Source organism: Centruroides vittatus, unplaced genomic scaffold (genome assembly GCF_030686945.1).
Source record: "Centruroides vittatus isolate TY-2023 unplaced genomic scaffold, ASM3068694v2 scaffold_1167, whole genome shotgun sequence".
In the NCBI taxonomy this organism is placed as follows: Eukaryota; Metazoa; Arthropoda; class Arachnida; order Scorpiones; family Buthidae; genus Centruroides; species Centruroides vittatus.
In genome coordinates this window covers 2413055-2425085 of record NW_027122671.1, presented here as the reverse complement: position 1 = coordinate 2425085, position 12031 = coordinate 2413055, and the positions used below count along the sequence as shown (strand labels likewise).

The 12031-nt window shown below is 29.8% G+C and overlaps 1 protein-coding gene and 1 pseudogene across 1 annotated transcript; one reads left to right on the top strand and one right to left on the bottom strand.

Moving 5' to 3' along the window:
• Positions 1 to 559: 559 nt before the first annotated feature.
• On the top strand, positions 560 to 1122 carry LOC136986684 (ubiquitin-conjugating enzyme E2 H pseudogene; annotated as a pseudogene).
• A 4840-nt stretch (positions 1123 to 5962) lies between these two features.
• On the bottom strand, positions 5963 to 11834 carry LOC136986683 (high-energy light unresponsive protein 1-like). Its single transcript, XM_067284261.1, has 4 exons — positions 11145 to 11834; positions 11000 to 11068; positions 10709 to 10798; positions 5963 to 6043 (listed from the first exon to the last, which is right to left on the bottom strand). The coding sequence occupies exons 1-4, from the start codon at positions 11832 to 11834 to the stop codon at positions 5963 to 5965; spliced, it is 930 nt and encodes a 309-aa protein (XP_067140362.1).
• Between the last annotated feature and the right edge of the window lie 197 nt (positions 11835 to 12031).

Here is a 12031-nt window from a genome sequence, read left to right as displayed (position 1 = left end):
ATGTCGGTCCCCGTCCCTCACCACCCGGCCGCCCCATTGTGGGCCTGGCCGAACCCATAATGAGCTTGCTGTAAGAGGGCCTCTTAGTGCCCACTGGGCGGAAAGAGTTACAAAAAAAAAAAAAAAAAAAAAAAAAAAAAAAAAAAAAAAAAAAAAGCCTCTTTACCAGGCAACGCGCCTATAGATTGACGCTAGTTTAAAGATGAGCGTTTAGAAGCGATCCCGGTGGCAGTGGATTGAACTATTATGCTGCACCAATTAATTCTGATTTTCCGACCAATCTATATCTCGTAGTCTGCGATTAAAATCAATTAAATTGTTGAATAGTGAATAATGAGAATTGTGAAGTTGCAATCGATTATGTCCGCCGAGTTCAATGCTATTAGTTGTTTAAAAAAGCTTGACATAAATAAAAAAATTTAAACGTGTTTTTTGCAGAAAAATAAAAAAACTTTGTTGACCTTTTTACAACTAAGAATTTTTTTTTTGGCCAACGAGAGCATATTTAAATGTAATATAATAAAATAGTATATAATAAAAATTAAACGTAATAATTTAATAAAACAAAGAAATATATAACAAAATAAATCCAATTGTTTTAAAATGGCTACGCGAGACAATAAAAACCGAATGAAAATCGATATAATGAGGCTTCTAAATAGTAAATTCGAAGTAAAACAATCGGATAAAATAAATGAACTGGCTGTGAAATTTTATGGGCCGAAAGAATCACTTTATGAAGGAGGAGTGTGGACAGTTAATGTGTATTTGCCCGATGATTATCCATATAAGTCGCCTTCGATTGGATTTGGGAATAAAATTTACCATCCAAACATCGATGAAGCATCGGGAACAGTTTGCTTGGATGCAATTAACCAAAAGTGGACACCCTTATACGATTTATCGAATATATTTGAGTTTTTCTTGCCTCAACTTTTAATTTATCCAAATCCTTCCGATCCGTTAAATGTGGAGGCCGCTTATGTGTATACAAATTCTCTGCAAGATTACATAAATAGGGTAAAGGAATTTATCCAGAAATATGCTAATGAAGAAAACGAACAGGAAGAAACTAGTAGCAGCCAAAGTTTAAGTGATATTTCTGATGATTTAGTAGAATAAAATTAAAGACATCGGTTTTTGGTGCAATATAGGCTTTCGTGTACAAATCAAAATTAAAATGATAAAGTATAATAAATAAATGTGTATAATATTGCTGTTAGTTTTATTTTGCATTTAAATTTTAATACAAGACTTATTAAAATTTGTCGTTTCTATCCTTTGAAGCTTTAGAAGACTTACATAAAAAATATAACGCTTTTCGAGTCTATTTTTTCATCCTTTTCATAGTCCAACTCAGAAGTAACAGCAAATTGGCTTGAAGATATAACTAAATCTTTGTTAAAACAACAATTATAGATTATTAAAAAATTTACACAAAGTTAAAAATGATCAAAACGCAGACCTTTTATTTTAGGATTCGGCGCTTTCACAATAAAACAATGATAACAATTTTCCACAATATCTACTGTGTCTTGTAGCCATAGCATTTTAACCGTTTGGGCTCTGCGCTGATTATTATTATTATCAACTCGTCTCGATTATATATATAGATATGTAAAACCTATGCAAATACTAAAGGTACTGTACTTAATTATAAATCCGGGGTTCCACAAGCTATGAAATTTAATATTTTTAAAATGTACATAGATAAAATTAAAAATAGGACGAGTCAATTACCAAATCGAGAAATAAAAATAGAACAAGTGATAAAAATGTTTTTAGTTAATAGTTATCCTTAAAAAATATTAGAAAAATGGTTAAATTGGATTAGTAGTAATGTTAATAAAAATAGAAAGTTTGAAAAAGATAAAAAATGTGTAAATTTAGTGTATATATATATATATATATATATATATATATATATATATATGTATACCTAAAATACTTGAGAGTTAAAAATATATTAAAAGGAAAAATGAATCTAATACCCGAAAAAATAATTTATTTAAAAGACATTTATTAATATATCACAAATACAAATATTTACTGTCTATGTCTGTAACACAAGTGTCCTATGAACGGAGCTTTTCTACGTTAAAATTCATTAAGATCAAGTATCTCGCAAGAAAATCTAGAAGCCTTCGTGTTAATGTCAGTGGAGGCTATTTTAAATGAAATAGATTCTGATGATGCCATTATTATTATTGCTCAACAAAGCAAACTTCTAAATAAAATTTAATGTTCTAGACTTGTGCTTATTGCAATTTTTGTCAATGCTGTATTTTGAATATATTTAAATATAAATAGAAAAAGACATTTTTTTAATTTATGGGCTGAATCGGTAATAATTTTTTCCACTCAAAAATTTCAAGGCCAGTCGCCCCTGTTTGCAATAAAATTTTTCAAATAAATTACAAAAAGTACATATAATATCTACGTTTACGGAATAAATTACTGAGAAAAAGTTGCAAAATTTTCACTATAAATACATAATTCCTGCTCAATTTCCCGCTACCCGCAATTTGAAATTTTCCCTGAATGATCGCGAGCCTACTTCTTCGGGAGGATGATTGAGGGGTTAGACAGACTGCAAACAGGACACACACATACAGTACAATGGAACCTCGCTTAACGAGCAAAACAAATTGTAAAAATTTACCTCGCTTAACGAGTGATGAGGAGAGGGAAAGTCCCGAATTGTGCGCATGCGGCATGCTCCATCAGTCTGTGTTTAGCACTCGTTCTGCTAACATCTTACAGTGTCGCTTGTGATCTCATATTTTTCCAAACTTCTGTTCATACATATTACTTATAAACATCAATAACCATAGCCCGTTATATAATAAACACGCCAAACGATATGCCAAATTCTTGGGTCATTAAATTTAATGACCGATTCTAAATTAAATTTTAGAAATGTCTGAATTAAAAATTAACTATTTATAATTATTAAATTTAATACGAGATGGAAACATAACTGCCTACCTCTAGTCAAATTAATTAATTTCTAATATTTAATTATAGCATTTACATAACCCAAGAATTTGGCATATCGTTTGGAGTGTTCATCAAACATATTAGCTGTGATTTTTTTTTTGTTTCTGCAAATCGAATTCTCGTTCCAGGATGGTTCATTCCATGCTAGAAGAAAAGACGATGATGATGATTCACGCTCCTTAAGAGTGTATATTGTACAATTTTTTTTGAATAAACGCATCATCAGCGCATTTTTGAATAAACTAATCCCCAACTGCTGAAATAATGGGGAATTCCACACCAATGAATTCAACAAGGTATGCCTCTCACATAGCTCTTTCCAACTCTCTCTCAAACATCTTGAGCTGGTGGAAATACATAAAGCACCCACAATAACACTACTATTAATTTTTGCGATGTTGACTCCTTCCCTACAGCATAGAAGTCTTTGTTTGAACTATAAATCTTACTATCCTCCCCGTCCCCTTTCTCTTGTCACCTCCCCTCTGCATGCGTTTACATTGTTTCAGCAGCTGAGGATTAGTTTCCCTGGTGATGCCTGTTCAACAAGGGCGAAAATGTTTGCATGTATTAAAAAATTGCTGGATTACAGGTTTTTAGAGTTTTTAATTCAGGTATGACCAGTTTTAAGTGGTAGTATTGTATTATTTAAATTTTATTCTTATTGAATTATGATTTGCTTACAAACAACAATATAACATAATGACAGTTTCAACGTACACAGTATTGAAAATATTAAGATTAACAAATCGAAATAAAAAACTAAAAACATCTATGAAACTGTTTTTCTTTTGAACTTTTCCTAATCACTCATTACAAGAAAAAGTATGGCTAATTTAAGGTATCTTGTATAGCAGGGGTGGCAACTTTTGTGTACATAATACAGTATCTACTTTTGATCTTAAAAATGTGTTGCGATCCACTTGTTGTCATAGGCATAGTCTAAATGGAAAGGGGGAGGTGTGAAATACATACTATGTTTATACACTGTGTTTCAGTAGGAGGTGCACTCCCACGAGCTATGGGTAGATAAGCAAAATATATTCAAAGCTATTTTTTTATTTTTTAAATCACTTATTAAGTTTTTGAGATATAAGACCCAAAAAAATAAATTTCCAGACCCAACTTTTGATATTTGCAGCTACGAGTTCATTCCATACAGGCAGTACCTAAAAAAATCTTTCAAGATAGATTTTTAGTAACTTAAAATATAATTTAATTTATCAATTGCAATGTATAAGTTGTGGTACTATTCGTAAATATGAAAAAGTTGTTATAAAAATGCACAGTATGGCTGATAATTTGATTATAAGATTTTCTTTCGCAATTTTTCTGTGGGCCAGGAAAATTTATCATGGAAGAATGATATAAGATTTTTAGACTTATTCTTTGTTAATCTATCAATCGCAAGAGTGCATGTCGTACTGAAACACCCTGTATATCTATCTAGGTAAAAAACAACATAATTATTTAACGGGACAAAAAAAACTCACATCCAGGAGAATTAAAACAACACGAGTACATTAAATTAAATTAATGAACAACATCAAATTATTAACAATATTTATTAATTAAAATTAGCTATAGATAAAGACAAATTTGGAATTTATTTTATTACCTTAATAATAATAATGGGAGAAATAGTAATAATATTGTTAATACCTGTACTAAAGAAAAGAAGCTACCATAGTCATACGGTAGCTTCTTTTCTTTAGTACCAAATATTCAAACTAAATGGCTGTGTTTTTCTATGAGTTGAGTCATAACTGCATGCATACTGTTGTGTTTGTGTGTTATGTTCAAGCATTGTGTTTGGTTACAAGTGTAACACAAAGTAAAGACATCACAAGTGATCGACTTGTTGGCCACCCCTGTTGTATAGTGAGAAATTTCTAAGTGAAATGAAAATTAGCATACTGTAAAATTTCAGTTACAATCAACATCACATCATCAAAAGTTGAAATGTGTAAAATGTCAAAAATAAATGCATCTATTTATAATATTTCTATCTAACATGTTTTTTAATACCTAAGTAAAAAAATTTGAAACATTCTGTGAGGACGAAATAAATATTTCTGTAAAAATACCATTTGTTTCAAATAAGTCTCTGCAGAATATGATAAAGAAATATATTGATTTTAAGTGGTCTTAATTCAGAAAATTTTTTAGAAGTGATGTAAATAATCAGCTCAGCATACACAAAATATATATAATGTTGCATTTTTTTACACAGAAAATATGTTATTCTTCAATTTGTCATGAATTCTTGGACTAGTGATACAGTAGAGCGTCGAAAAGTGGAACCAATTGGGGACTGGGGTCCTTCCAGTTAATGATTTGTTCCAGTTTCCGACTTTGTACGAAAAAATACATTAACCTGTCCGATGTTCAAATTTTTCTCCGTTGCGTATCGCTTCCTGTTGAATTTTTCTCCGTTGCGTGTCGCTTCGTGTTGAATTTTCGTCGATTTTAAGCCTAACGAAAATTTTTATAATAATCATCGAGGCTATCGTATCGTTAAAAATTATTTCTACATTTTGTACAAACAAAATAAATATATTAAAGAATATAAAAAACATGAAAATTATACTTTAGAAGTAAATTTAGTATCAAAAACATTCGATTCAGCACGACACAGTCCGACTGAAAATCGTTCCACTTTCCGGCCATTCCACTTACCGACGTTCCACTTATCGACTCTCTACTGTATTAAAATTATGTAGAATATAACACTATTATTTTTAAACAATTTAGAAATCTTACTTAAATACTGTTGCAATCTATTATTAGCAATTTAATAAATATATTATATCCTGCATTATATTTAATAAATCATTTGAAAAAAAGAAATTAAAATAAAATACAAAATGATGCATCATAAATTTCAAAATTTTTCAACAAATCTTTCTTGCCATTTGATTTAATGAATTTTAATTGAAATATTCCAGCAAGAAAATACTTTTTAGGATTCGGATTTCTTCTCACTTTCAGGTTGTCGAAATTGCAGAAACAACAAAAAGTATGTCAAGATTGCACTGAACACCTATAATTAAAGAGTAAAATAAATTAGAAATAAATTATATTAAACATTAAATTTTTTCCAATTTTTTTGATCGAGTAAATTATTAGATAAATTCTCAATTTTCATGTTACATTTAACAAATTGAAAAAGATGTAATATAATCTTAAAATCTAAAAAAGCATTAAAGATAATCCAAATCATGAAATTTAATAAAGTCATCTATTGCTAAAATTTCAAGTACCTGATACAATTATTACATATTACTTTATAAATTACTGGAAGAAAGATAATTAAGCAAGCATTATTTATGTTTATAATATCTATTCCATCTAATACCAAATTACTTAATATCTAATCATCAATAATAGCAAATTTATAGCCTGATTAAGTTTGATTGAGTAGCAATGTACCGGGTTTCAAAAAGTTTATTATAGATATCTATTATTTTATCAGATGGCCTCCATCACAGTATTGAGAAATTTACATGGGCTGGATAATCAAGAATTTCGTAACTTATGCATGCACACAGTATTTGACAATCAAACAGAAAACTTGTTTAGGAAAAAAGTTATGTTGCATCAGATGGGACCATAAATCATATTATCATATACATGTCAGGCAAAGTGTTAATTGCTTATCCAAATTTGGTAATTGGACCCTCTTAATTGTGTGGAAATAATAAACATAATTGAAGAGACAAGAGAAGATGAGCAAATTCCTGAATAAATCCTGTAAACTTTCAGTGACAGTTCATCCAATTGAAAAAAGTGGAGAATTGACCACACTCTTTTCAATTGGTGACAAGGGTTGGTGGGGAAATTTGAGACAAGATGATGATTTACAACAGAGCCTTCAGATAAAAAATAGGGTTGTTGCCATCCTCACTGCTTTCTATAAATCAACCCAGACAGTTTAAATTGAAGTTACCAACCAAGGAGTTTCATCCTCACAGATTAGATCAAGTCCTCTCAACATCTGCTGAATTATTTTCCAATGAAAACAAAAGAGAAAGAAATCTTGTTGCCTAGTTCAAATCACCAGAGGGAAATGGATAAGTTATTTCTGCTTCAACATTCCAGTAATAATCCAACTTTGTGCAACTGAAAAATTGTTTCATTTGGAATTTTGTGATATAGACAAGATAATTAGTTAAATTAAAATCTGTTATTAAAAGAAAAGAAAGTCAATCTTCTGTCTCCCTTCTTCTAATGGTCATGCAGTTACTGTAAAAAAAGGGGGGGAATAAGACTTACATAATCCAAGTTTGCCAGTTTTTGTAGGTGTTATATATTTATGTCATAAAAAAACCCTATGTCAATAAATATAAAGTTTTATCTTAATATGAAATTAATAACAAAAATTTTTTAGCAACTTCTAGATAATTCTTTTAAGAAATTTTTCAATTTTATTTTTTATTTACTCTGAGGATGATATTAATTCATTCACAATATTTTTGTTTGCACTCAGAATCAGAGAAGATATACATTATAGCAAATAATTGAAATGAATGGCTTCTTTTAAACAGATGTGCTTATAAAACAATATTCTCTCTTGATTAACAATATTATCCTTGTAAGAATTAAGAATTATGATCTAGAATTGACAAAAACTATTAAAACTGAATAAAAAATTAGTTTACTTGAAATTAATAATAGTAAGATTCAAATGAAAAAATTAAATACAGTCAAGCCTCCGAACAATGGCCATTTTCTGTTCCTATCAGTGCCATTGTTCAGAAATTTGACTTTGTAGCAGAAACAATACATTTCAACTAAACTGTTACGATTCACCATGGTATGAGGATCAAGGAAAAAAAGCAAAAATTTTAAAATTTTCTAAGCCTAAAGTCACAACTTTTGATAACATGATACATTTCATCTTTTGGTGAAATCATACCAACTTTCTCATCTGATACATTAATCACTTTTCTCACAATCAACTCCAAAGAAGCATCATCCTAAAATCTGATTGGACAATCCAATCTAAGAATACTACAGTTTAGACTGTTTTTAAGGGTTGTTTTCTCTGATTTGTCAATATGCCTGGTTGCCTATTCTATTTGAGAGTAGTCACATGTTCACCTAGTTTTCAAGATGCATGTCTCCTTGTGGAGTAACCAACTGTTCTTTAGATCACTTGGAGTTACTGAATAATCACTGCTGACTCTCTGGCTGGTTTGTTTCTGGACTCATAGAGAAGTCATCACAATCTGCCAACCACATAAGACATACATTGCCTTGCTGAGGCACATTAATTCCCCTTCTGGAGAACAATAATCTTCCATCAAACTCCTTCCAATCTTCTACAAGAGAATTGTCAGCATAGTACCCAATGTAAGACCTTTTGTCAGATACTTTACTTTGTCAAGGACTAGGTTACAAGGACTGTTTCCCACAACCTAGAATTGGTTTTTGTAATTTTTTCAACGAGGATTCCATTTTTAAGACATTTAATTCATCTCTGCAATGATGACACATGGCTTATCAATTGTAACTCTCTCTATGCATTAAAAATACAATGTGCATGTGTTGTACAGTCTAAAGTGCTGTCAAAGAAATGTTTTATTAAACGATTAACCACGTTGAGTGACTCTTTCAACTATCTCATCATTTCCTTCTCCACCCTCTTACCTTTGTCTCCCATTATGTTTACCACTCAAGTAGCAGGCATAAAGTACAGTACATGGTGTAAAATATTCCAAATATACTTACTTATACTTGGTGACCAACCTTAACTACATGAAGAAAAGTTCCAAAGAACCTCACAATGTTATTTTATACTAATCATAAAATTAACAAGTTATATTAAATGAGAGAATAATCTTAAAACAACTTTAGTTAGTTTTTTTTATTAATGTTTTGAATTGACTTACAATTTAAAACTTTGTTAATATACTCATATAAACTGTATTTTATAACTCATTATAATAAAAATTGAGAAATTTTAATTGTATGCTTTACTGCATACAATTAAAATTTAAAAAGTTTTGCTTAACTTAAACTAAAACTTAACCTTTTACTTAAATTAAAATTAATAAGTTGTCTTTCCTAATCATATAAATACAGTGGAACCTCATACTTCGAATGCTTCAGAGTTTGAACTATGCACAGTGAAAAACTTCCAGCAAGGTGCTTAACTTTACTGGCAACATTTGGTGGCATCATCTGTTATGACATTTTATTAAAAACTTTTTATTTTTAACTGTTATAAAATGACTAAAAGCTTAATTTTGAAGGTAGAGATGGGTTTTATTAAAAAAAATTGTAAATGCTAACAACAAGTAAAATCATCATTAAGTCCAATCCTACTGGAGCTATGACACAATTCCCTTTATCTCCCCATCCCTTTACCTTTAATCACCAAAATTTAATAGCTTTAATAGCTAATACACAAACTTCCCTGCAAAATTTCAGAAATTTTCAATAAAAGACATAAGAGTTATTAAGCTTCAAAAAGGATGAACAAACTTGAGTCCCCCACACCCAACAAACCCTGAATATTTTTTGTATTTCTTGGCATTTCAAGGTTCCCCTGGTCCAAAAATGTAAAAATTTTGGGAGATAATTTTTTTACCAACTACAATACTTTCCCTCTGTTCTATATATAAGAGTTGGGAACTAAAAATGTGGTTTGATACAAACACAATCTGTTGTACACCCAAGTTGTCTCTCGTTCTTGTGTTACATTTGTGTGTTTTCAGTGTTTTCCATTTTATTTTTGACGTATTTGGTTAAATATATTGTGTGCTATTCATAAAATTTAATAGTTTTTCCTGCAGTTTTTCTTCTTTTCTTTGTTGACAGCTTTTGGACATCCTGTACATTTATATTCTTTAGTACAAAATTTCCTGAATGGAACTTTTTAAGCCACATTTGACATGTTCAAATGTGGCTTAAAAAGTTTAGAAGCATCTTTCAATTTCACTTTCCACTATTTCTAATGAGAAAAACTGATTTGGGCTTTGAATGAGTTGGAGTTCAAATGGCTTCCTGCTGTGAATTAGCCTAAATTCAAAGTATGAGGCATCACGTACTTAGGGTGCGTCTATACAGATGCGAACAAGCGAATTTTCTGAGCGAGCAAGAATAAGTGGCGAGAAGAGGCAAGACGCGATAAATATCAAAACCTGTCAGATATATGCGAGAACCAGAAATTCGCTCTCGCCAGCATTATTTTTTGCTTTACGCTTGTGCATGGTTTTCCTTTGCAAAAACTAAATCACTCGCAACCTCTTGCTCGCTCTAAATTTGTGTCTGCAAAGTCGCACCCTTATGCATTTTGAAAAATTAAAATGTCATTAATCACTCTAATGAATTAATCAAAAACTTATCAATAAATGGATCTCTCATATTTTTGTATACTTGATTCATCTTGAGTTTTTGATTTAGTTGAAAATTTTTTAGAATGACTTGTACATTTTTGGTGTTTTATACACCAAAAAGTATTTTTAAAATTGCTTTATTTTAAGAAATATATTATAGCTTTTAAGCAAATTAAAACATAGTTTAAAGTTAGTTATCTACAATCTAATTGCAATGCAACAACGATAATGTTTTCATTTGCAAATTCATCCATACTTTGAGCTTACAGCAATTGATACATTACAAGCTTGATTTAAATTTAAAGATATCTAATTAACTTTTTAAAAACCTTTAATTTTCTTAATAATATATTGTTATCATTTACCTTTAATATGACACCTTTGGTTACAACAAAAAAATCTAAGCATGTTAATCCAATGTTTGGTCCATTTAGTTTTTCTAAGAAAAGTGTCACCTGGAAACAGATAAGATATTAAATAAACTAACAAAATTAAACAGATAAATCATAAAAATCAATTTTTACATCACACTTTTACTCTCTTTAAAAAAATAATATTGAGAGAAACTTACATCTAATTCAAATTGTTTTAACTTTAGAAACTTTAGAAAATTTTCTAAGAAATATATTTTAGTTACATAAAGGATCGATTCTTACTTGCATTTGATGCCGCCTTGGTAATTCAAATCTTAGTAATTTATGAACAACATCTGATGAATCATGAACCTATTATTATAAACAAACAAAAATTGATTAGAAGAAAATCAATTTTCAGAAGTTTCAACTGTTAAATAAAACTTACCGAGATTGTTACTGAGGCTGCGTAGAGAGAGATGATGGTTAAATTCATAATGTCACCAAATGCCCAAAGTCCAATAATTTCTTTTAAATTTTTAACAATAAAAAATTGATATAATAAGAGACAAGATTCTGGAATGCAGACAAGATAATTTATGAAGATATAGACAGAAAAGAATTCATCCATCGACCAGATCAAATCACAAATTTTTTGATGTCTTCGCATAACTTCTTCTAATCTTTTTATTACCTCTTCCACACTACTCATTTTCTCAATATCTCTAGCAATTTCATTCAAGCGCTCAGTTGTTAAATCACAAATTAACATGAAATATATTGTACTTATAACAGTTATGCTTACAGCATAAACTGTTATTGTGATAAGTATTGCATAAGCAACATGAACATTCATATCATCCCATATTTCAATGCATTCATTGTAGATAGATAGATAGAATTTTACTAAACTTGAAATGAAAGTTGCTGCAATTATAGGATAGAGAACAAAACAATAAAGTTTTTGAGTAGTAGCAATAGATTCCATTTTGTGAATTCTTACAGAATCTGGTCTACTACCTGTATCTTCCCATAAGGTAATGAAAATTTCTCTCATGCGCTTACTGCGTTTAGTAAAGCCAAATAAAACTATAATCATAGCATTGCAAAGAGTATGACTGCAAATAACAATAAACATATTACTTATGCTAGACTCAGAATTTTTTTTAATGAACAAATCAACAACTTCAAGCTTAGGTTTGTTAAAAGATAGAGTATATATCTGATAAGCAGCAAAGAAAAAGAAAAGCCAGAGAACCCAACCAATTATGCATGTATTTAGAATTTCAAAGAATCGGCTGTTCAGTTTAAAGATTCTTAGAAATTTTTTTGATT